The sequence below is a fragment of the Glycine soja genome, chromosome 19 (genome assembly GCF_004193775.1).
Source record: "Glycine soja cultivar W05 chromosome 19, ASM419377v2, whole genome shotgun sequence".
NCBI classification, from domain to species: domain Eukaryota; kingdom Viridiplantae; phylum Streptophyta; class Magnoliopsida; order Fabales; family Fabaceae; genus Glycine; species Glycine soja.
Genome location: NC_041020.1, coordinates 47,822,161 through 47,848,722, shown reverse-complemented (window position 1 = coordinate 47,848,722; position 26,562 = coordinate 47,822,161). Strand labels below are relative to the sequence as shown.

At 30.3% G+C, this 26,562-nt stretch overlaps 3 protein-coding genes across 4 annotated transcripts; 1 reads left to right on the top strand and 2 right to left on the bottom strand.

Annotated features, from left to right (window-relative positions):
• Positions 1-8,106: 8,106 nt before the first annotated feature.
• On the bottom strand, positions 8,107-11,611 carry LOC114399414 (WAT1-related protein At1g09380-like). 2 transcript variants are annotated; one of them, XM_028361600.1, is made up of 7 exons: positions 11,259-11,611; positions 10,183-10,245; positions 9,563-9,679; positions 9,197-9,446; positions 8,959-9,117; positions 8,696-8,847; positions 8,107-8,537 (listed from the first exon to the last, which is right to left on the bottom strand). In XM_028361600.1, exons 1-7 carry the CDS (start codon positions 11,432-11,434, stop codon positions 8,351-8,353), a joined length of 1,104 nt encoding a protein of 367 aa, XP_028217401.1. In that variant the 5' UTR covers positions 11,435-11,611; the 3' UTR covers positions 8,107-8,350. The 2 variants fall into 2 exon arrangements, with proteins under 2 accessions (XP_028217401.1, XP_028217402.1); XM_028361601.1 differs by lacking the exon at positions 11,259-11,611 and adding an exon at positions 10,368-10,502.
• Positions 11,612-15,651: 4,040 nt separating this feature from the next.
• Positions 15,652-19,727, top strand: LOC114397919 (GDSL esterase/lipase At1g09390-like). The gene is made up of 5 exons (XM_028359976.1): positions 15,652-15,964; positions 17,353-17,541; positions 17,961-18,121; positions 18,523-18,787; positions 19,234-19,727. The coding sequence occupies exons 1-5, from the start codon at positions 15,718-15,720 to the stop codon at positions 19,464-19,466; spliced, it is 1,095 nt and encodes a 364-aa protein (XP_028215777.1). The 5' UTR covers positions 15,652-15,717; the 3' UTR covers positions 19,467-19,727.
• A 2,831-nt stretch (positions 19,728-22,558) lies between these two features.
• Positions 22,559-23,431, bottom strand: LOC114399553 (protein NIM1-INTERACTING 1-like). Its single transcript, XM_028361757.1, has 2 exons — positions 23,324-23,431; positions 22,559-23,108 (listed from the first exon to the last, which is right to left on the bottom strand). Exon 2 carries the CDS (start codon positions 23,069-23,071, stop codon positions 22,652-22,654), a length of 420 nt encoding a protein of 139 aa, XP_028217558.1. The 5' UTR covers positions 23,072-23,108; positions 23,324-23,431; the 3' UTR covers positions 22,559-22,651.
• Between the last annotated feature and the right edge of the window lie 3,131 nt (positions 23,432-26,562).

The following is a 26,562-nucleotide window of genomic DNA, read 5'->3' as shown; positions in this document are numbered from 1 at the left end:
CGCGAAAGCGCGCAGCTATATATGTATCTTCTTTTGTTTCCACTTTCCACACTCCACACTCACCCACCTTATTCATGCTTGCCTTTTTTTTTTTTTACTTATTCTTGCCCTCTTTATTAATTAATGAAGAAAAATGTATGCACAACAACTAAAGGGATGAAAATAGAGTATTCAAATTAAATAATTAAGGCTTTATTTTTAATTTTTAAATTTATGAAAATTAAAGACTTATTGACACTCCAGGCAGTGGCAAATTCAGGACTCAGGAATCAATACATTAATATTCTTTATTATTATACATATAAAAATAATTATAAAATAGATAATATGTGTTTTGTGCTTCTAAAACTTTTTCAGTTTAGTTTTAGTCTTTCTAAAAAATTGTTCGTTTTTGTTCGTTAATTTTGAAATGTAACATTTTTGGTCCTGAAAGTGTTATCTAAATCACTTTTGGTCCTCAAAATACTATATATAAAGAAATATCTAAATAATTTTAAGGAGTAAAAGTGATGCATGTCAAAATTTAAAAGGACTAAAATTGAGCTTAATTTTTTTAAAAACACTAAAAACATATTTTATCATTTAAAAGAAAATGAAATGTCTAACCAAATAAGCTTAAAAAACAATAAAACAAAATATACTAAAGAAACTAATCAATAAAAGACAAAAATTGATGACAAATTAAAACTTAAAACCAATGGGGTCAAGTTATAAAAGTAAGGGAGTAAAAAAAATAACAATACTAAATTTGAAGATAATATCAAAAAAGAAAAATACATTTTAATCAAAATTCCACTTTCAAAAAAAAAAATTGGAGAACTCAATTTGAAGCTTTAATTTTCTTTTATTGGGTCCCTTATTGCTACATTGGATCACTCGCTGCCTTTTATTCCAATGGTAAAATCCAACTAATTTTTTTAACTTATTTTTAGTGGATCCTATGTATGTCTCTACACTCACGTAATAACTCTCATTTTAACTTTAATTATTTTTTTTTGTTAATATTAGGTAACCTTGGTGATAGTAGCTTATATAAACAATTTCTATAAGAAATCTTTAAGAACCCATTTACTCCAATGACGTTTTTAAGTTGCTTATTATAGACTATAGTTGTCATGTGGGACTTTAGATTAATAACTCATTCAATTGCCTTTAAACATACATGCGTATTTATTTTTCAATTGAATTTTAAAGTTTATTCTTACCTCTCTAAAAAGTTTCTTAACGTGTCAATTTATTTATTACGAAAAATATTTTAGTTAAACCTCTTCCAATTTATATGGATAGGAGCTTCACATCAAGGATTGTTCTTTTCATTATAATACATTTATAATTCTATAGTATGTTCTTTGGTACCATCCAAAACGCAAACAATGACTAGAGTTCTTTGGTATGTTAGCTGTCATTCTATCAGCTGTGACTTTGTAGTGAAATTGATAATACATTTATAATTCTCTATTATTTATCTGCTCAGAAAGTATTCATTTTACATTGATGAGTGCGTATTCTTATTGTATTGACTGTGATCCAAAATTTAAACCACTTGGGGGGAAGGTCGGGTTGATTAACCCCGAAAGAAAAATGTTGCTGACTACTATCCAGCAGTCTTAATATCCAAAATATCTTCCAAATCATTCTCTGGCCAAAACCTCTTCAAAATCCTCAATGCTCTCATAAAAATGTCATCGTTGTCATGTTTCAGCAATTTTTCAATCTCATCCAGTCCTTCACATTCATCAACCCTTTGAGCAAAAATATTGTGTCTGCCATGCAGTCCCATTAATTTGGCAGCTTCTCCTACCCTCAAAATGTTCTCAGCCCCTTGAGACAAATTGACACAACCTTTAGGTCTGGACAGCTCAATAGTTCACATAGTGCCTTAATGCAACCTTGAGCCACCAGGAACCTGCAATAATGTTCATCATACACTTAAGGTTCGTCACAACATATATTACAGCTAAAGTAAGTGAAAGTATAATGTGAGAAGCATAACTCAACTCCAAAAGTTAACTCAAGGGGTAAGGATTGCCCCTCACTAACAACAAATGGTGGATGCTTGTCATCACAAAGTGAGGGCTAGCAGAAGGGTGAGAGTTGCCCCTCACTTATATATTTTAATGTGGGATTACTTTTAGCCGATGTGGGACTTGGATTATTTCCAACGGTAAGCCATATTATGTATTCTTTTCAAGCCACAAATTCCACTACATGCATTCTTTTCAAGCCATATTATGTAATCCTAGACCTTTAACTTTAAGTAATAGAATGGGGAAAAATTATGATAAAGGCAGATAAAATGTAATGGTGAACCATACTTGATATGGTGATAAGATCCTCCATCAGTTACATTGAAGATCGCCAAGGCAGCTTCCTTCTTGATATCAAACTCAGCATGAAGAAGAATTTGAACAAGAGGAAGAATAATATTTGCATCAATGACAGCCTGCAGCAATAATCATAATAACAGTTGTGATAAGATACAACAACAAACAATAATTTTTTAAAGGTTTCTCCAGTTTTATGTAAATAGATTTCCAGAAATAGTCATGACGATTTGTGATATTTTATCACCTAATTCAACTGCATTTCAGTCCAAAAAGAAAAAAAGAACCACTTTCTCTCCACCTCTCAAGTAGGCATATTCAAAAAACGAATGTCTAATAATGGCTATCACATTCAGCCTCCTTGAACTCAAAGGAAAAGCATATAAGCTTCTTCACTCTTCAGTCACATTCACATATATTCACCCCACAGGTGGGCCTTGATATTTTCAAGATATGAAATTTACATCAACACTTCTCAGCGAACACTTTGTATTGCAGCTTGCAATTGAACTTTGTATGAACCTCTAGTAAGAACCAGCTCAACAGCAAAGCATTGCTAACAAAATAAAAAGGGGTTTCCCCGTTATGGAGATGAAAACAATCTCAAATAGTCAGGAAAACACATATTTGAACTTTGCCTATCTGTATTTGAACTCTATCCCCTGCTGTGATATTTGAGATTATCCAACAAGCTTCTTTAAAGATACCTTTTTTGTATTCATGCGTAAGAATTTGGTGAAGACACGGGAGCAATTGATTACCGATTACAAGCTGAAAATAAATGGCTTATTTAGTACCAGTTGAACAAGGTTGAAAGAAGTCAAATATACAGTTTATCTGCTACAACTTCTTCATCGGTCTCGTGGATGAATCGCTGAAGGACATAGCACTATATACATCAGTATGCATACTATGGAGCAGAGAGGTTATATACTAATATCATATTATGGATCTGGATTAAGTGTAGCCAAATTTGCATGCACACATTCATATAGTCACTATATTTGTATAAACCATTGAATTAAGATTGGAGATTGGATCACTCAAATTTTAAATGCATGCTTTAACTCTGATTTACCGAAATAAATCATGAATAGTCGGGTTTTCATATGGTTTCCAAATTATTAAATGTGTGAATGCATGAGTCCAAATCAGTCTCACTAACAAGATTTTATGAAATGTCCCCAACCTGTTCAAAATCAGCCCCTATAGCTTGGGGAATCACCGGCAATGTTCCCTATAAGTGATTACTGTCTGTTCAAGACATGGGAAACCAAAATTGAGTAAGTAAAAAAGTTTGTTTTTTTTTCTTTGGGGGGTGGTGATATAAATAATCAAGAGAAAGCTGGTATAAGTATCAAGAAGAAAACTTAACAGTTATTTTGGAAAAATGCTTCTTACATGAATAAAAGCAAAAGTAGAAATTGTAAAAAAAAAATCAATTGCAAATACATAGGAAAACGGATAAGGTAAAATGAGTCATTAACACGGAAGGGCAAATAAGAGAAATCAAAGACACATAAGGAAAACTTGATTTTTCCTATGCATGGAAGCTACCCCAACCTTGCTTTGCTTTAAAATCGATTCTAATGGAGTGAATTGTGTCCAGTGGAGAAGCCAAACATCACGGTCAACTGAGTTTTTCTCGTTTGACCACGGAATGCGCGCGTTCAAGGGGTTTCAACGCAATTCCAAACACCCACTAAATATGTGAGAACTGTTATGCATAGATATATTTTGTGATTAAATCATACAAAAATTGTTACATTTTCCCTCTTTTATTGCTCCATTTTGTGTGAAAAATTAGAAATTTAGCACAATCTAAGTTCTTGTCCAGTAGGTATCCAAACTAATAAATTTATATTGTTTTGATGGTGTATTTGTTGTAGAAACACAGAAGAAAATTTGGAAGAGAAGTTGAAGATCTAAAAACTCTCGCTCAGCATGCAGCACTCACTTAGCACACAAAAGTCACATGCAGAAGTTAGATATTACGTGAAGGCGCGCTTAGCGTGAGTTGCGCACTAAGCGCGTGATCACCGTCTCACTCACTAAGCGCGGAAGTCGCGCTTAGTGCGAGGTTGCTTAAATTTTAAGCTAACTATGCCTATAAAAAGAGAAGGAAACAAAAAAAAAAACACACCGAGACACACAACTACACACTACACACTGAATATCCACGATATTAGATCGTTTCAAAGAGGGCAAAGGATAGGATTCGTGCAAGAATAGGGAGAATCAACCATTAGGAGTCATTCCTTCCCCATCTCCAATCTTCTTCTCTTCCCGTCACCCTCTTGCCATTGTAAGGCCCATCATGACAATAAGAGGTTAAACCCCTCATTGTTGGGAGTCTAACAATCAAACGCTTAAATTTCTCCTACTATCTATTTAATGTTATTTTAATTTATTTTTTTTGTGCTTAATTTCATTGATTGTAGTCTGATCTCCCATATTCATGTATGTATTTTAGGATTTTGGCATTAGAAAATATTTATCTTCTAAGAATGGGAAAATAGCATCTAAATGATTCGTATCTAAGGATAGAATGATATTGTTTAGCCTATTTTATATATCTTTGTTCATAATGTAATTTAACTAGTTTATTCTCTTAAGAAATTAGAAGAGAGATATAAATTAAGTTTTTTTACTTGAGGAATCATGATTAGAGTAAATGAGTAGATATAAGTGATAATTGAAATAATATTAAATAGAGAAAAATCATTAACAATTACATAAAGAGTAGTTTTGAAAAGTTAGGTCCCAACATATACGCATTAAATATGCGTAATTCGATTTTGGCCAAATAGAAGATGCATGCTAGTTATAGAAGTTATGCATTAAATATTCCTTGAACAACTTTTCTTTGAAGCATACAGAAATAAGTAAAGCAAACTGATATGACTGTATCATCATGTAACGGGGTTAACAACTTTTAGTAATACGGCATACAACTATATATCCACCTTGCATGTGGCAGAGTAAAATCTGGGTTATTAAGTACAAATGTAATGATCAGGTATTATTACTTCACTAGGCACTAACTATGTTCCCCGAAAGAAAAATCTTACGGACTAGCATCATTCTTCATTTCTTCCACAATCCTCACAGCTCTCAGAGAAATCTCATTGTTCCAATGATTCATAAAAATTTCAATCTTATCCCATCCTTCATATTTATGAACCCTTTGAACAAAAACATTGACACCCATTTCCTTGTCAGCGTCTCCGACCCTCAAAATGTTCTCCAGCCCCTCAAGACAAGTTGACACTACCATTGGGTCTGGACAGCTCAACAGCTCAACATGGATAGGGAAGATATCAAGATGCTTGTGAAGAAGTGGTGGGACATATATGAAGATGAGACACTGGACTACAATAACAACTCTGTCAACGTGGAACGTTTCACATCGGCACTATTGGATGCTGGGGGCTTTCAGTTTGTGCCAGCACCTTCTGCTGCCTAATATGCTTATTATTTACAGCTACAAATTAATGTTAATTAACGACAAAGTATATGTATTGTTATTTGCTTTTTTTCGTTTTTGGGTCTTATATATGAAGGAACAACGTCTATGGTTTTAATTTGGATGACCTTCTTGTATACAAAGCCACATGTGATCTCATACAGCTTTTGATTATTATTAAGAAATTAGAGGACCTTTTATTATGAGTCCTTTACTTAATTTGTTTTCATTGATCAAGAGTTGTGGATATATCTTTAATTTTATTAAATGAAATTTTAAGGCATGTTTACTTTGCTCTTTTTATTTTTCATAAAAACAAAAAATATTGCTAAAAATGTTACTGATGGGTTTTTAAATAAAAACAACCAAATTAAATGAGGTTTAATTATGAAAAAAGAGAAACAGTTATTACTTGGGTTAATTTGGCTTACAGACATCATGTTCTGGTCTCTGTTCAATATTGGATTCATCTCTTGCATATCACTGACTGACATACTCGTAATCAAAGAAAAATATTTCACCTTTTGTTTTATTCACACAAATATATAGGAACTTGTGTTGTATCACTTCTTTAAGAAGCTTCTTCCTCTTGACCGCTTCTATCGTATGCTCTAGTAGTAGTCACCTCATTAGTTTTTTTTTCTTGCTATGCTCATCTCTTTTAATTTGTCAGTCTATGTTTAATTTCTACTTTTTATTAAAATAAAAATTTGGGGATATTTTTGTGTTGAAAATTTTACACAAGATCCACAGAAATTAAATATGTGTAATTCGATTTTGGCCAATAGAAGATGCATGCAAGTTATAGAAGTTACCATAAATGGATTCCTTGCACTCGAGACACATGCTTGAACAACTTTTCTTTAATTTCCTTTCTTTGAAGCATAGAGAAACAAGTAAAGCAATCTGATATGACTGTATCATCATGTAACGGGGTTAACAACTTTTAGTAATATGGCATACAACTATATATATCCACCGTGCATGTGCATGTGCATGTGGAATAGTAAAATCTGGGTTATTAAGTACAAATGTAATGATCAGGTATACTTCACTAGGCACTAGTTATGATCCCCGAAAGAAAAATCTTACGGACTAGCATCATTCTTCATTTCTTCCACAATCCTCACAGCTCTCTGAGAAATCTCATTGTTCCAATGATTCATAAAAATTTCAATCTTATCCCATCCTTCATATTCATGAACCCTTTGAACAAAAACATTGACACCCATTTCCTTGTCAGCTTCTCCGACCCTCAAAATGTTCTCCAGCCCCTCAAGACAAGTTGACACAACCATTGGGTCTGGACAGCTCAACAGATCACATAGTCCCTTAATGCAACCTTCTTCATATGCCAGGTACCTACATCATAGACATACACCTAATTAATAAGTTTCATCAAAGCATATATACTTTGAGTATCATGAAAAAAGGAATATATAATTATATATGTACCTGATATGGTCTTGAGATCCTTCAGAAGTCACGTAGAAGATGGCCCTGGCAGCCGCCTTCTTGACGTCAAACTCAGAATGTTGAAGAATTTGAACAAGAGGAGGAATAACATTGGCATCAAAGACAACCTGCAGCAATAATCATAAAAGAGTTGTTTTAGGACTCCAATTATAAATGAAACCAATCATAAAAATATGTATTTAGTCCTATATTTTTAGTTAAATGTGATCAAGATACCTTTACTTTTCATATGGATGGATTTGGTACTCAAACTTAAAAAAAAATAAAAAATACAGATCTTGTCCCTCTTTATTGTAAAAAAAAATGACTAAATCCACATTTTTTTTATAAACATTGATGACCAAATTTATACATATAGAAATATAGAAACCTTGACTACGTTTTTCCTTGGAAGGTAAGTGTCAACTTATATTCAAAAAATAAAAAGAAAGAGTACCATTAAAATTCACAATTTTTATTCATTTTATTGAAGGGTAAGTGGCAACTTTGAGTGATTCTATTTCTATCAAGCTATATAAAAAGTCTGAGGTGTGGCCAAGAGTGAACTCAGACTTTCATAACAGATTTTGGAGTCTCCCCATTATTGATAATGGTGGTGTGGAAGTAGTGATCTAATGCAAGAATCAGATTCTATTCTGGTTTTAGAACAGAGCATGTTGGAGACTGAGAGTTGTGGCGTAAGGAAAACGTTATATTTAAATTCTAGCAAAGACCATTTGTATCAATATTTTAGCTAGTTCTATAATCTTATAACGAATCGTATTAAAGAAATGGAAATTTTGAAAAGTACCCTACAGTAAGATTCGAATTGAAATCATAGTTTAACATTGATGACACATATTAAAGGAATAACTGATTCCGGGTTTATTAATATATAAATAATAATAATAATAATATTAATACATGTCTTCAATGCAACTGCAAAGAGTTGTGGACCACTTTCAAATGTGACACAAGATTACACATATCAAAATTCAAATTTACTGGTAGGGAGCAAAAATAGAATAAAGACAAATAACCGAAACTTTCTCAATCCTTAGCTACTAGCATCTTGCGAGGAATCTCACTCTGCCGCGTCCCTTCTTCATGCAATAACACGACCATTATTACCATTGGATGGCACATATGATTGCAATTCCATGTCATTCTTCGAATCCTTGACTGCTTCTTTAACTGCATCTTCTTCAATACCGTCTCCCTTATTCACCTCTTCACTCTTTCCCCAGAGAACAGAATAGAGTCCCAAAACTATCAAGAGAGACCCTACGGCACTATATACAAACCAAATAAAAAAAATGAGTCAAATTTAATTATTGGGTCAATCATAGGACACTAAATTAATTAACTATATATGTTGTGAAAGACAGCATATATAGTTTATTTAGTTATAGATAAGTAAGTAAATACTAAAGTGCAGGTGATTTCTTACGTTCCAACATATAATTTCTCCCGAAGCAAAGCCCAGCTCAAAATGGCAGTGAGGACAAGCTGCAAAGGGGTAAATACAGAGACATAAAGAGGACCTTTTCTCTCAATGGTCCACGACATGAGGCAATAGGCTAATCCAGTGCAAAATATTCCCTGGAACCAACATTAGCATATATTTATTATAAGAAATTATTTAATTCTTGGACGAGGTTAATTAAAAATACTAGTAGTAGTAACTAGTAAGTAATGAATTAATGCACATACCGCATAAAGGGCAGAGGAAAGTCTCATAGCATTGTGGAGTGACCAAGCTGAGGCCCTGTGGTCGACACACACGGCAATGATCACGCATTGAAAGCTTGCCATGAAACACATTAAGCCAGTGCTCGTGTAAGGAGCTGGAAATGTCTTGCTTATGTCTTTCTGAAAAACGTAATGATATAATAATGATTCTCTTAAAGAGGAAAATTAAACTAGTTAAGATATATTGATGCTTAATTACTTGAATTATGAACCATGCTGCCCAAACAAGGGTGCTAAGAATTACGACCAAAGGGCCTAGGAACATGTTTCCTTTGCCAGAAGAGCTAGTTCCTTCCATTTTCTCAGCATATCTCCAGTGAATACTTGATTGGCCTAAACCAATGGTTTTTCCATGGTAAAATGACAAAAGCAAGGCTCCACTCACACACAATATTGTCCCGAATACCTTTGCTAGACCAGCCCTCTTCTTGATTCCCAAATTCTCTTGTCTAACCATACAAAATAAAACAATAAAACATAGTCAAATACCAATAACTTTCTTTTTTGGCCATTTGGAAGGCCTGGTGTGGAAATAAACGATAGGTCCAATTTGTTTGCTACCAACCTGAAGAGAACTGCAAGGATGAAAGTGAAAGCTGGGAGCAAATTTGTCAGTGCACATGCAATTGTAGCGGATGAATATTTCAGCCCCACAAAATAAAGCATCTGATTTCCTGTAACTCTGCATATTCAAGCTGAGTTGTGTCATTAAAATGCCAATATATGCTCAAGAAAACGAGATAGTTCATGATCTTCACTATATTATCTACTAGAGGTTTAAAAATAGTGACTTGAAAAAATAATTTAAAAAATTAAAAGTCTAAATAGCTGATTTTCCAATCCCCCTATTACTTTCAGGTGTATACTTTTTCATCTTATTCCACTTCTGTTCATGTTATTTGGAATGGATCTTTGGCAGGAATTCCATGCAGAGTCTTAAATATGGTCTAATTAGTAGATTGAAGAAGTCAGCATGCAGAACAAATTATTATCTGTATACTTCTGCATTTTGATGTTGCTTCGGGTTATTAATTTATTTTTCGAACTAATTGGCTATTCAGTTATCAATGGCTTTATGTTTGTTTGTTTGTTTTTTTTTTTTTGAATTATTTCACACAAAAAAGTAGAAATCTATCGTGAGATAACCAAAATAAATAAATAAAAGATATTACACCAAAAGCTTACCCGGTCAGGGACGAAAATAATATCTGAATCATAAGACGCTGTGTAATCCTGGGAAGCGTATTCCTGAGAGGAAAGGAGAGATTAAAGAAAAGAAAATGAAGTTGACTTATCAAATTCATTCATGCATGATGCATTTACTGATCAGGGTAATTTTGTTGTTCTTTGTCTTGTCTCTATTCACTCACTCTAGTCCTTTGTTGTGTCTTCATAAATAAAGTTAATAATATGCCTGCGGCAACAAGAACCTGACAATTTCCACCGAGATTATTTCTCGTAGAAGTACGAGAAAGCCATAAATGAAACTGCAATATTCAAGTCACGCGCTACTATAAATCTATGACTCTATACCCTTTTATAAGAAACTCCGTGAAACGTGTTGCACTATTTGTCTTAAGAATAGAAAGTTGCTGGCACGTAACATGCCCAGAGACTCATAACGCGTCCTACATGCATGCCGTTAGCGTCTTCATTATTTAATCAAGCTTGAAGTTTAATTTCCCCATTAACTGTGCCACTAATGATTATGGTTGTTGTCTTGTTGCTAACCTTTTTGTGATCTTCTCTCCTTCTCTTCATGCATTTTCTTCTTTTGTAGACTCTCAGCAAGGCAAGAAAAAGCCTCATTCATGAATTTTTATTTTCACCAGTTTCATCAACCGTTAGAAAACGTTTTAGTATGATAGAGTCCAACGACGCTAATCATGTAGAACAACTTCTTTCTTTTTTTTATTTATTTAAGAAGAATGCTAAATATATCCGTTACTGTTTTTCTAATTATTATTTTTGTCTAATATGAATGGAAAGTCCGTTACTTAATCATCAGAACAACATGTAGCATTTTTCTTTTGAGTGTCTCTCTACTCCATTTATATACAGCAAACATATATAAATAGATAGACAGATAAATAACACAATCATGAATCAACCAAAACAAAAGGGACATCGACGGTGACACTCAAAGTGAGAATGTTATAGGTGCTTCAAAGTTGATCAAACCCTTTCATGCATGCATTGTGTATATATATGAAATAAAACAAAACCAGAAAGGGTATATATATATATATATATATAATTACCACTCGAGCCAATAAGCAAAGGGAGCAATGGACACAGTAGCAAAGAGTTGTCGATAAGCAACAAGGACAAGAGGGCTCATTCCAGATTCTATTGCAAGCTTTGAAGTAATGTTCATCACTGCATAGACCAATTGCACAAGAACCATTAAGAGGAACGCAACTAGACCGGCACCCATATCAATTCTCTCTTTCTCACCCCTCAGTCTTAATTTGAACTTTGGAGAGAGTGTTGTATGTGATGAATGAAATGCATGAGAGATAGTACGTGTACATATAAAGAGGAGCCGTGAACAACTTGCGTGAAGTAAGAGACAAATTAAAGAAACGGTGACAACAATAGCTGCAATTGATCTTTTTTTAATTTTATTTTTACACAAAAGAAACGGTTTCCATGTATTTCTTGAGGGGTTTGGTAGCTTTCAATATTCATTAGAGTGATGAAGTAACTTATAACTAGTTGATTCCAGTCATGTGCATGTCAACAAAAGCAATAAATCAAGGGACCCATCACACTTCTCGTTGTAGGGCCATGCATTCTCACAAGTCTCACCCTACCCCAGGCTTGTTATTCCACGTTGCAACACATTGCATATACAGCTTCATGTGCTTCTCTCTTCCTTGAATTAAGCAGCATTTCAAAATAAAAATAGCTAGAGAGAGTGAGGGAAGTTCCACTTTCAGGTACCCTTTAATTTTCAAGGTCTTGGTTAGTTACAATTTATGATATCATTTAACTCTTTGCCTTGGGAAATGTAAGTGAAGTAAATTTTTCCAGGTTACAGTTATGACTGTGCAGATCTCTTTTATTCATACAGCCAAATCTAAGGGCCTATTTGGAGATGGCTTTGAAGTTAAACTAGGCTTATTTTCAAAATGCAAGGTTTTTCTAGATTTTACTCCATCCCTATATTATCATATTCACCTTCACTTGCCCTCCCGATAAGTTTGTTCCTAATTTTGAATAAACGGTTTTTGTAATGCTATCTTAATGCAATATATAGACATTTGCTTTAACCATCTAGATTTCAAACTTTTCTATATATATAGTTAAGAGTCATTAACTATTTTTCTCGTCGCGTCCAATTTGTCACTACATATACGTGGTGAAAGGAGAGAGAAAATTATCCATGCAAAGAGAATGTTAACTAGTGTTGGAACACTGATTAAGAAAAAAATAAAAAGTGTTTCTAATGAAAAAATGTTTATCAATTAACGGGAAATGAATTTAACGATTACTGCTGCTTTTTAAAATAATAAACATGTTTTAATAAAATGTTACATGTACTGCTTAATAATGAAATCATCATCGATACTTGTACTGATTAGCAAAACCCAGTTATCAATCAATATGTAGTATAGATGCAGTTTAATACTGCATATGCTTATTTTAGATCTGTATATGTGGCATATATTCATTTATTACGGCATAATTCGGGGACTTAATTAATTCATACATAAGGTAAGGTAAGGTTTTTGTATTGTAATTGAAAGTCTCACGTAAAAATAAAATAAAAATGAATATTAATTATAAGAAGAAGATCATAAATCTAAATTGATGTATAAATCAAACAAAACGTGTATATAAGAGATGATAAAAGCAAAATATTACTAATATAATTATTATTTTTTGGGCTTGTAAATCCCTTTTAAAATGTAGAGATTACAGGGATAAAATCTGTTTATTTAATAGTATTTTCATTGAATCTTAATTAATTAATATAATTAAGTTTTTTAAATAACGACAATAAATTTCGTATAATCTACTCAAAAATTCACTACCAAACAACCCAAGTGGATTTCAATATAAATAAGTTAGGTTATCTTTGGATAAATTTCTCCAATCATTTCCAAGAGAAAAAAAAAAAAAAAGAAGAAGAAAACAATAATAATCAGCTTCTTCGTTTCATAAGCTAATTTTAGCTTCTTCAAAAACTAATTAATTTTAATTTATACATAAGCCAAATTTAATTTATGTGAGAAACTTATCTCATTTTATTTTATTATTTTCTTCTTATAAGTGTTTATAAACGAAAATTTTTATTCAAACAAGACGTTAGTCATTAGTTATTGTATTCTATATATGTATTACATCAATTTATTTTAATTGGAGTAGAAAATATAAATAGCTTTAATTCTACTAAAAATATAAGTTTAGATTTTAGAAGGTAAAAAGTAAATCTAAAAAATTAAAAATAATAACTTCAAAATATAAATAGTTAATATTTGAAATAAAAAAAGTGTTAATAAAAATGAAAAATATAAAACTAGTAGTAATACTTAAGAATTTGAGATTTTACTATAAAAGTATGGAAATTTTCAAAAAATATATTAAAAAATAATATATAGCAGCGAAGTTAATATATACAAATAAAGATATCATACCTAGTTTAATAAATTTTAATTTTTTTTACAATGACAACAATGGGAATTGAACCTAAATTCTCATTCATCTATTTCAACCCCAACCACTATACCCTCAAGTGAACCGGGTGGCAATAAATTTTGAATTTAGTGTTTCATCTGTGATTTTTTTTTCCAAAAATTAAAACAAAATAGTTATTTTCGTTATATATATATATATATATATATATATATATATATATATATATATATATATAAAAGATAACAAATCAAATTACATTAATATAATTTTGATAATAATTATATTATTTCTATAACTTGATATAAAATATAATTTTTATTGATCTAACTGTTAAATTATATTTAAATATTACTAAGATCTTTTGTGTTAAATTTTGTTAAAATTGTTATTTTTTTAAAACAGTTTTCAAAAACTATTCTTGTTAAGAATTTTTTTTCTTATTTTAAAAATCAGAAAATAAATTTTAAGAGTAGAAAACATATAAGCCGTATGGATCTCATTTAAGTTCTTGTCTTCTTTTGTTTGAATTGGATTTGTTGAATTTTCTTAAACTAGATCTATAATCAAACTGATATCCAGACCAATTTATCGTATTATACGCAGATAGTGTGTGATCTAATTTTATAAAATGCCTCTTTTTTAAAATAAAAAGAAAATTTATTTAATAAATAATTGCCAAAAAGTAATTTTTATATATAAGTTAATTGGACGAATTTTAGTTTTAAAGAAAAGGAAAACTTAAGTAAAGTAAGCCAATAATATATTCACGTTTTTAAAATACTTTTTATAAAAATTAAATTATTTATTCATGAAAAATAGTCATAATAAATCAAATCAAAATGAAGAAAAGGTGTGAAAACATTAGAGTTTGAGATGAATTCAATTAGTATGCAAAAGTATTAATATAATAGGTATATCAAAATGTTTGATTTTTTCACAATAATTATTCAATAATAAGAACTTGTTATTAAATAAAAAAAACATTGGAATAACAAAACTAATATTTTTTTTTCTAAAAAAGAAAAGTAAACAATTGATTGAAGCATAGTTGGACAAATTTATTTATTTTTTAAAAAAGATTGGGGCATGGTAGCCCATTGGGTCCAGCTAATCAATGCAGATCTAGATGGCAGACACGATTTATCAGACTTCAATAAGATTATTTATTTGTATAATGAATAATGAAAAATAACATAATATTTTTTTATATTATACTATTATATTGTCTTACAACTATATAATTATGTTTGTAAAATATATTATAGAAAGACTTAACTTCCACACAGAGAGAGGAACAATGCATGTATCATAATTTTTTAATTTAATATTTAAAAATCTATTTTAATTTATAAAAAACTGCATATCTATTCTTGCATTTATGTTTTCTTAATAATTTCGGGTAGAACATATCACGTTGCGTTTACTTTATTTTCATTCTTTCTAAACAATATGCACCAAACAGTAAAACATTGCGAGTTGATTCGATTTTAAAAAATTATTAACAAGATACCTTTTTTTGGGTACAGTATTAACAAGATAACTAAAATGGAAGTAAGAAACATATTTTTATCCTTCTCGAGCGGATTACTACCCTTATTGGTGACAAAAGTGTATGGTTAAAGTGAACGAATTATATTCTAAAAAAGAGAGAGAGAGAGAGAAGTGAACGAATTATGCGACAATATAAATGTAAGAAGAATAAAAATGTAATAATTAGGCGGTAACAGTGGTTGGAGTTTATTCAAAGAAAATAAAATAGTGGTGGGAGACAAAAAAAAAAAAAAAAAGTTATGATTATGAGTGTGTAAAAATTTAGAACTACTAGTACTTATCTTCAATTATATTAAGTTTTGTAATTCTTAAATTAGTAAAACTAAATTAAACAGTACATATATATATATATATATATATATATGCAACACAAAGTAAAAAATAATATGTTCCAATACTAAAACTTTGTTAAACAAAATTGTTTATTTTAAGAAATTCATTGGAAATGCTCTAAGAAACGGTTATATAGAAGGATAGGACAAAGATAAGTAAGTGGGAAGTGGTAACCGACACAGCAGAAATGATATGATGGGTTGTGGCGGTGCATTCTCAGTGTGGCTGCCAGTGTTTGTGTCTTGTTTTACAGCAATAGCATTGGCTGGGACTGGGTGCGATAAGGCACCGGTGGTGTTCGTGTTCGGCGATTCGAACTCGGACACGGGTGGACTCGCTTCCGGTCTGGGTTTCCCTATCAATCTTCCCAATGGCCGCAATTTCTTTCACAGATCCACTGGCCGCTTGTCCGATGGACGCCTCGTCATCGACCTACTCTGTGAGTCTTAGTTCCCTTGGCATTTTCATTATCAATAAGTCAAACTACTATTCAAATGTTTGCAATTAATTAATAGTACTATATACTCCAAGAGGCAAGAGTAGATCGTAATAATGAATAATGATAACAAACATTCTTGTCATGTATTGAGGAATGATAATCCATCCATCTCCGCCGCCTAAGGGCTTAGCTGCTTTCATTTCACAATACGAAGCACTATGCCGTGGATCCGACGCTGTTGGGCCGGTCTTTGGGATCCGAACCGAACCCATCACCGCCGGGTTTTTTTTCAAACTCAAACAAACGGCTCATTTAAGTTATTCTTCCTCAATCCTGAATTTTTTCTACATCCAACATATTTTAAAAAAATTCAACTTTACTTTTTTTTACTTCTTTTTCCCTAAGTTCAATCCGATATCCATGCATTGAAGTCTCAAATATGTGACTTTCGCCGACACTTTAACCAACTAAACTAACAGTTCAATTATGTTAAAAAATAATTAACGTCAATATATATAACACTAAAATTTCTATTGAATATTTAACCCACGTATAAGTTTACGTTGGTAAATTTTGAAATAATTAATTTTTATCTAATAATGTATTTTTTTATATATATAAATTTTTATTAAATCTATATTTAAACTTATATTTAAAATTTAAGGGTATTTTCGTATGTGTCATATATAAGGTATTTTTGGTTTTTTCTTTTTATTGTTGGGTGTATTAGAAAAATTGTTGAGTGCGGAAAAAAAATCCCTCATTTAAAACCCATATGTCCACTCACCAACAAGGAAAATGACTAAGGGAAAGAAGAAGAAAACAGAAGAATGAGCCAAATTTAGTGATGATTCTCGTTGATGACCATCAAATCAAGAATTTTTGTCAATATTACAACTACACTCGTATGTGTTTCTGAAGAAATAGATTTCAATTTTCAACAATTTTTGTGTTTGTTTAAATCAAATTAGTAAGAGAAACTAAAATAATAGGGAAGAAACATGCATGCTCAGTTTAAAAGTTTTTACGCTCTTAATTACTAATAGTCAACAAACTTATTGTTATTAACAGTTTGTGATTAAGCAAAACCAACAATATGATTTTTGGGTTTATACTACAATATTTTAGCCTTTTCACCTGTTGACGTGAGACTTGTGTATTATAAAGGTCTAATAAGTAAAAGACCTTTATGCTATTATTGCATGTATTATGTATTCTTTCAGTATATTAAAAGTAACTTTTACTGGCAAGTGACAAATGGAGGCAATGAGAAAATACTGCCAGTGAAACTGTGAAGGCTGAGTGATGGGGAATTAGGATGCTAGTTTCATGTTTTATATCAAAATACTTTTCAATCTGAAAATGTTTTCTTTCCAACACATTTGCAGGCCAAAGTTTGAATGCAAGTTTGTTGGTACCATATTTGGACGCCTTGTCTGGAACCTCATTCACAAATGGAGCAAACTTTGCAGTGGTGGGGTCCTCTACTCTCCCAAAATATGTTCCTTTCTCCCTCAATATACAGGTCATGCAGTTCCGGCGTTTCAAAGCTCGTTCCCTTGAACTTGTTACCACAGGTACATTTCCTTTGCTACTTTATTTCCTTAACTTTGAAAATATTGATAAAATAAATTTTCTGAACAGTTTTTATAGCCCTTGTCTTCATGTTTCTCTTCCTTTGAATGGCATGCATATCCAACAGTCAACACTGATTTTAGACACTCGGTATTAAGTAAAGCTTTAACCTGTCATATTTTTCTCTGAACTCTGATACTTGTTGAGTTCTGGCCCAGTGGCCCCTATTAATGTACCAAAATTAGACTTTTCTTGTTCAAAGAAAGTGTTGTTCATATACATCAATTTGAGTTGAGGTATTACATTATTGTTATGCTAGTAAAACTATTCAATAGTAATTCATTAACCAGGGAAAAAAATTATATATTCATTTATGAATTTGGAATTAAGAAGGAACTGATTGCACTGCAAACTTACAAAGGTACAAGAAATTTGATCAATGATGAAGGCTTCCACGGTGCACTCTACTTGATTGATATTGGGCAAAACGACCTTGCTGATTCATTTGCCAAAAATCTGTCATATGTGCAAGTCATCAAGAAGATCCCAGTAGTTATAACTGAAATTGAGAATGCTGTTAAGGTCAGTCCAGTGTTCTTCAAAATGTTTTAGTAAACTTGCTCTTATCGACGAATCTGACTAATTTTCTTTGTTTAGTATTGGTGATTGGTGATTTAGGTTGGTAGAAGGGGCTGTGTGTATTCATAAAAGATCACTTTTATTGAGTGCATTCTCTGCATAGGCAAATTTTTCTTTGTGTTTATATTGTGTGCTTTGAAATTCTTTATCAGAATTCAATAGATTATAGATAACAGTGACAAGAAATTTGTACGTGAGTGACGTGACTACTAAATTTCCCTTTATTGCAGTAAGCTGCAACAATGATGTTGGATGGGTGGTGTACATTGATTTTATTATTATTTCTTCATTGTTTTTTTTTTATTTCTTCTAGTGTGATGTTTGTCTTCTCCATCTGTATGCAGAGTTTATATAATGAAGGTGCCAGGAAATTTTGGGTTCACAATACTGGGCCGTTGGGCTGTCTTCCAAAAGTACTTGCACTGGCTCAGAAGAAGGATCTAGATTCATTGGGATGTCTTTCTAGTTATAACTCTGCAGCAAGATTGTTTAATGAAGCCCTGCTTCATTCAAGTCAGAAACTAAGATCTGAACTTAAGGATGCTACTTTAGTCTATGTTGATATTTATGCCATTAAGTATGATCTCATCACAAATGCCGCGAAATATGGTAACCCAAGCAACCACTGTTCTCATTTAAGTATTGATTATTATTTGACTCACTCTTGTGTTACTAATCTGAATCAAGTTTTCCTGCTTTCACTCCATATATTATGATGGCATAATTCGCACATTTAGATGACTATATATATATCTGGATAGAAAAATGCTAGCAACAACATACTTTCTGATGCACTCTTTTGAACACCTTATTTGTCGAAATTTGTTAGATATCACAAAATTTTATAGGTCTCACTTCTTCTTTAACCTGTCACACTTATAATTTTGTAATTTCTGATAAATTTTAACCAATAATAAAAAGTATATTTGAAGGAGGGCATTGCTACTTGCTAGCAATCCTCAATGGGGTTAACTTGTAAATGGTTCAAGTTATTGGATTACGCTTATTAGTATCATAATTTTGATGGTGTTTGTTGTGAATGCATTATTGATTAGGTTTCTCAAATCCGTTGATGGTATGTTGCGGTTATGGAGGACCACCTTACAATTTTGATGTAAGGGTGACATGTGGTCAACCTGGTTATCAGGTTTGTGATGAAGGGGCTCGGTATGTGAGCTGGGATGGAATTCATCAAACTGAGGCTGCAAATACATTGATAGCTTCTAAGATACTTTCCATGGCTTATTCCACACCACGGATTCCTTTTGATTTCTTCTGCCACCACTGATTATGCACGGTTAGTTCATTAGTTGTTGGTTTACCATCAATATGTAGTTCTCCAAGAACAGAGTTTGTCATGTAGTAACACCCATGCTGAAGTTCTAAAAAATTAGGGGGTCCTATGTTGCCAGAAATTGTATTTTTCTTTGCCAATGGGGATGTATGTTGTATTATGTAAACAATTGATGACTCAAACGAATGCATTTTTGGCCTGTTTTAGAAATTTGGACTGGTAATGGAATAACTGCTGTGAAAGTACTTGCTTACATGTTACTGGTTTATTTGCAGTTGAATCTTGAACCATAATAATGAAATTTATATTTATTAATATTGTATAATATTTTAAATAATAAAATAATATAAAATTATAAGAAATTAAGATAAAGAAAATGTAAATTAATATAAATAATTAAATTTTATGTTTTACTCAATCATAATATAAAGTTATGATTAAGGTATAATATATACATTTTTTTGGGAATTCCATCATAATCCTAGTGTTCACTTCACTTAATTTTCTATTTTTAACTTTAACATTTTTTCATTGAGTGACCCAACTATACATTGAACCTCTTTGGATACAAAGTTAGAAGTTTTTAAGAATTTGTTACGGAGTCCTTACTTTAACTATTGTATATGAAGTTATAATTAAGGTATAATATATACAATTTTTTCCCCAAAGATTTCATCATAATCTTAGTGTTTACTTCTCTCAATTTTCTCTTTTTAACTCAACATTTTCCATTGAGTTATTCAACTATAAATTAGACCTGTTTGAATACAAAGTTAGAAAAGTTCATACTATAAAAAATTATAATAGAAAAACTCTTTAAAAACTCCTAATTTGCATTCATATTAAGTTTCAAACAGGCTCATTGAAGGTGCAGTATTAAATCTTTAGGAATAACAAATCTCAATTGTGATAAATTTTCAAAAGGAAATTTCATGTTTCAATTTAATTAAAATAACAAATCTTTTGAAAGGTTAGGATTTGTGCAATTGAAAACATAACTGCAGAATATCTCAATCCGTAGGGTTCCAACCCCCAAGCTTTGTCCCCACAATATTTTCCTAGGATGTGGCATGGCTGTGCATAATAGATGCCATGCACTTATAAAGTTGTCATTATTCAATTCATTAAATGTAAGACTCATGCTGTGAAATATGTGGACCTGATTATCCTCGTTTATTACTATTGTAACTTGTCAAATTAGCATTTGACCAAAACACAAAATCGATATAATTAGGAAAAAAAAAAGAAGAAAATAATTTTGCAGTTAATTTTATTGTCCCCACAAATTCAAAATATAAAAATAAAAATTATCATGACATCTAATATTGCTTTCAGAAGAAATATTTTTATCACTGAATCATTTGTTTTTAGATGTTAAACTAGCCGCGCGTTCAAATTTGTAATAAATCACAATTAGTTTTAGGTAATTATTTTTAGAAAATGCTTTTTGCTTTTTGGTACGAACAAATTTTATTAAAAACAACACGAATTCGTAACAAATGTTTCTTATTTAACAGCACTACTCTTTATTTTTTACCACCTCCTATATTTTGGAAATTAATTTTCAGAATTATTTTTATATTTTAAAAATTAATTTTTAGAATAAAAAGGAATGTAAAATTTTTATGTTCTGTTAATATAAGAAGTGCACTATCGAATCAATATCAATCCAAAACTACGATAAATATGATGTTTATAATAATTATTATAAAAGTTAATAAATTTATTATAAATATTAATTTTTAATTGGATGATAATATAAATTTTTTAAAATTATTAGTGGATGAACTATTTACTCTAAAAAAATTAGGCTTAACTAAGATTTTATTTCTTGTAATTTATTATTTTTTTAATTTTCTGTCCTTACAAAAAAATTAAATCATTCTTATAAGTTTCAAATTTTTTATTTAGTCTTTACCGTTGAATCCATTAAAAAAATTAAATTATTGATGTCATGTTAATTTTAATTAAAAATAAATAAATTATTGACGTCATGTTAATTTTAATTAAAAAAAATTAAATTATTAATGTCATGTTAATGCATGTCATTAGTATCACATTATCTTCATAATAGAGAGACTATATATATATAGAAAATTAAGTACAAAAGGTGAAAAAAAGACACAAGATAAAAGAGAAAGTGACATATTTGCAGGAAAAAATAACTTAAATATAATATATAAGCTTAATTAAAAATTAAATAAAACTAATAACCATGCTTTTTTTATCTTTTTTACTTTTTTTTAGTGCATATACATTATTTATTCCTTCTCTAACACATACCTTAAAAAGAAAATGCACACTGTACGTACTTTCGGCATGGGCATACAACAGAAAATAATCAATTCATAATTTATTTTCTCTTTTTGTTTTCTTTACTCAACACTCTCATACATTCACTTTTTCTACACTTTCTCCCATTTCTTTTATCATTCTTCTCACTAAATAGGGATGTGAAAATAGGCAAGATGATGTTTTGAGGGCTTATCACCTAAATTTTACATTTTTAATAAACTGACTAGATCATATATATTAAACCTTACACGGTCGTAAGCCCCCCGACAGGTTCTTTCTTACTTATGAAAAAATATAAATATTTCAGAATTAAATTCAAAAGTATAATAAAAAAGACAACACTTTAAAAAAGATAAATAAATGAATACGAACAAAACTTTTTTTGCCGACTAAACAGAGTAATTAACTATTCCTTTCCTTTCTGATTAAAAGATTCTTTTAACTAATTCATAATTTTTAAAAAATAATTAATTTAGTTAGTTACATTAAATTTATTAATTATTTATATTATCATTCAAAAGTTATTTTTTTATTTCTTTATCCATTTAATTACTTTTTTTATTATTGTTTGAAGAAATAATAATTAAGTAAGGATATCTAAGAAAAAAATAATTAATATATCTAAAACTTAAAAAATCATCTTACAAAAGAAACAAATAAATTTTTAAAAATAATATTATGATTAGAAAGAAAGGGAGTAGTTAATGAAAATTGGGTGACCACAGTTTAAGAAGCATGACAGCTTCTTTTCAATGAACAACAACTACTGTAGGGTCAAAATCACGATCAAGTAGCAACGAAGACAGTAAGGTTAGCAAATCATAGTCATATAGTATAGGCCATAGCCAGTTCATCAGATATAAATGCATATACTTCTTATAATTTTATAAAGAAAGTTTTAAGTCTAAAAAATGTTCACTTGCTTTGTCTTTCTCTTCATTATCTTGGGCTGCTGCTGGTGTTGCTTCTTGTAAATCCTGTTTCTTTTCTATCATCAACTCTTTCTCTGAAGGACTTGCATGATCATGGCCATGACCTGAAACAATATTAATATTGTTTCTCTTTGCCATTTCTCCAGAATCAATGAAGTCTTCTGGTTGAAACTTTGGGTTCCAAATAGTACTAGTACCCCCTGCAGCTGCCTTTTCTCCATCAATCTTCTTAGTATCTGTTAATTTCTCCTTGTAGAAGCGATCGCGAACATCCTTTGTCCTCTTTATCAAGGCAAAGAACTTTTCCATCTTCTGCTCCTCATTTTCTTCTTCATTCTCTATTTTTCTCTTCCTTCTTTCTTCACCCTCCATGCTCCTTAACTAACGTATTAGTTGACGCAAAATTAAGCTGCAGGTTAGTACTATATGTGAGCCGTTTAGAGAAAGAAAAAAAAAACAAGAATTAATATTGAGAGGGCTATGATGCTAGTTCAATTCCCTATACTATAGAGATACACAAACAAAAAAGAAAATGAAAGTTTGAGAACGTCATGGCAGCTGTGATGTGAACACCATGTATATGAATAAGGGTTGAACCCAAAATAATTAATAGGCTTCATTCACCATGAGTTGAGATCTGACATGAACTTGCTGTAGTCAAAATAATGAACGATGGAAATTGCTTATCAGTTCAATGAACTCAAACCGTGTTAATTGACTAGCAAAACATGTCAATACCGCGTGTTATTTTATTTACTAGCCACATTATTGGATTGACAAGAATGCCCTTGACCTTGAGTACTCCATACATGAGAATTTATTAGGTAGTCATCACATGACATGCATTCAAGTTTTTTAATTTATGAGAAAAAAAATTAATATCATTTGATTACATATGTTATGTAGAAATTAATCAGGATCATGTGATGCAGAACCATCTAATAATTTTTCTATGAAACAGATTTATTTTTTTCTATTTAACTTGAAATTTTGATATAGCTATTTATTTTATTTTAAATTTAACTCAATATCAAGATTTGACAATGTATAAATCAAGACTAGGTGAACTCGATCATTAGCATAATATATTGATATTAATATTATGTATAGTTAAATTATGTAATAAAAAAATATAATACATTAAAGTATATATTTGATAATATATATTTTAAAGTAAATAATATCATTATTAATATAATATTGTATCATGATATAATAAAATATTATTTATTAGATAATTTTTTAATATTAAAACATAATTATTTAAAATTTCATATTTAAAATATATATACAACATCAAATTGGATTGAAATGACCAGATATATGATTTAAACTTATTGTCAAAAATATATTAAGTTAATTAATTTCTAAGAATGAATCAGTCAAAATTAACTTCAAACCAAACCAAATAAATGACGAATGATACAGACCCCTGCTCATGAAATTGAATGAGTCACAAAAGTGAGGATAGGAAGTAGGAACCATCCTACCCCTCACATTTAAGCATGTAGATGCATCTTTCGAATGTCATCCCGTAACGTAATATTTTCACCTTCACAATAGTTTTTTTTGTTTTTTTTGTCATGGCTGCTTTATGACACATGATGCGGGAATTTAAGGAAAAGTTATCATATTTGAACCTTTTTTTGTCATGGCTACTTTCACAGTATACATTATTGTATTTTTAATTTATAAAAACGAATTTATAACATAGTAGATAAAAATAAAAATGAGGCTTAATTAAGTTTTTTGTCCTTTAATTTTAATTTTTAGTCTCTTAAAAAATTTTATACAACTTCTAGCCTCTTGTTAATTTTTTTTGTCAACAAATTTGATCCTTCTAAATATTTTACCAATTTTTTTATTTTCTTGTTTATTTTTATTACTTAAAATTAGTTTTTATTTTGTCAATTTTTAATTTCTTATTTATTTTATATTTGAGATTATTTTTGAACAATAGAAATAAATGAAAGGTTAATAATGAACAAAAAAATTTAAAAGAACTAAAAATGATAATGAGAAATTAACGAAAAGACTAAAAGTTATAAAAATATTTTGAGAAATAAAAAACTATAATATGAAAAAGTTAGAGAAATTAAAAACTTAATTAGTTCTAAAAATAGTATATAGATATGGATTATCAAGACAGTATACCTCAATTTGTTGAATGATTTAAAATTGTTGATACTTTTTTTATTCATTAGAATAAAAAAAATATAAATATAAAGTATGCAATATTTTCTCCATCTTAAAGTGAGATAGATTCCATCGAGAATACTAACTTTAGGTTGGTCAACATATATAGAGATGGATGGACCCCATAATAAACATATCATGGAATAATTATCCTGAATTAACGGTGCGTGTCTGGACCCAACAAGAATACTTAGCATCATCACATTTCAAATCAGTTTCTATATACTAGTATTTCCTAATAGAGTAGCAATCTTGCCCCATCGTCCAACTACTTCATCCTTGTAACGTTTTGCAAGTGTGATCATGTCATCACATTATCGTATTATGATTATAGTGAGTGTTTAATTAAAATTTTTTTTTTTAATATTATTCTTTTATTAGTGTCAATTAGTTAAGCAACAGTTAATTATTTAACTAATTTACTTAAGCAAAATATTGTCAAATCATTTTTCTAACAAAAATTTTTGTTAAGTAATATTGTTGAACTTTAAGCAACTAATATAATCACATACACTAAAGATACTTACAAAAGATGTTAACAGTATCTTGAGGATACTTACAAAAGATTTCAATAAAGATTTCAATTCTTTATACGAGCAACTTGAGCCTTTGTCCATAGTTTTTTTTTTTTTAAGGAATGATCTACATTAGGTTTAATCTGACTTAACTCATTAATTTAACTAAAATCATTTGAGAGGATTAGTAACATATTTTTTAATATATTCTCGTTAACATTTTTTATTATTGATTAAAATTTATTAAAAATTTAAAATCATAATTAAATCTAAAAAAATTTATGATTTTAAATCAATTTCATATATTCAATAGTAAAATGTGGGTAGAGTATTGTTAGTATTTCTTAAAATGGTAGGTGTGAACTACATACTAGTATAATATATTCGTCATTGTAGTGAGAGATGAAGACAAAATAGCACTATACTTTTGTCAAACTTGTAAGGATGCTGGTGAATGCAACGCCTACTCATGATCTAAATTGCCGTGGCCCCTATAGTGGAATGCAAGCAAGGATAATCCATGTGCCATTTTGAGAAGGAATTCTCGTAAGATTATGTTTAAATTTAATATTTATATCTCCTTTTAGACGTTAAATAAGCTCGATTCATTTGTTCTTAATTTTCTAAAATTCAGACCCAGGACAATTCAACCTCAATCAAATGTCTCGTGAAATTAGCAAACAACTCTATCATCTTGAATAACATGAGTACATCATGGGAAGTTATCAAAGATTATGTATCCTCCATGGACATTATGACTAAATTGGGATCTCACGAGTTTTTTCATATTATGATTCAAGTACTAAAGGATCCAATAATTCAGTAAGAATATCAAGTTGGGTAACCTGACAAGAGTGAGATTGATTGGTGGCTCAGTGGGAGAATCATTTTTTTTATGGATAAATGTTAATTTTGTTAGTAAGAGGGACTGAACATGTAACTTTCTCTCCTTTTCTTCCCTCTTAATCACTCAACTCTCCTTATATCTCTCCCCATGAAAGAATATTGTTTAATATCTATTGAAAAAAGATAGACAAAATTTGTTAATATGATTTTGTTATATTAAAAGTTGACATAAAAGGATTCATTTTAGGTGACATATCCCCTGTTATTAAAGCGTAGAAGATGGGGTGTCTCATTCTAATTCCATGA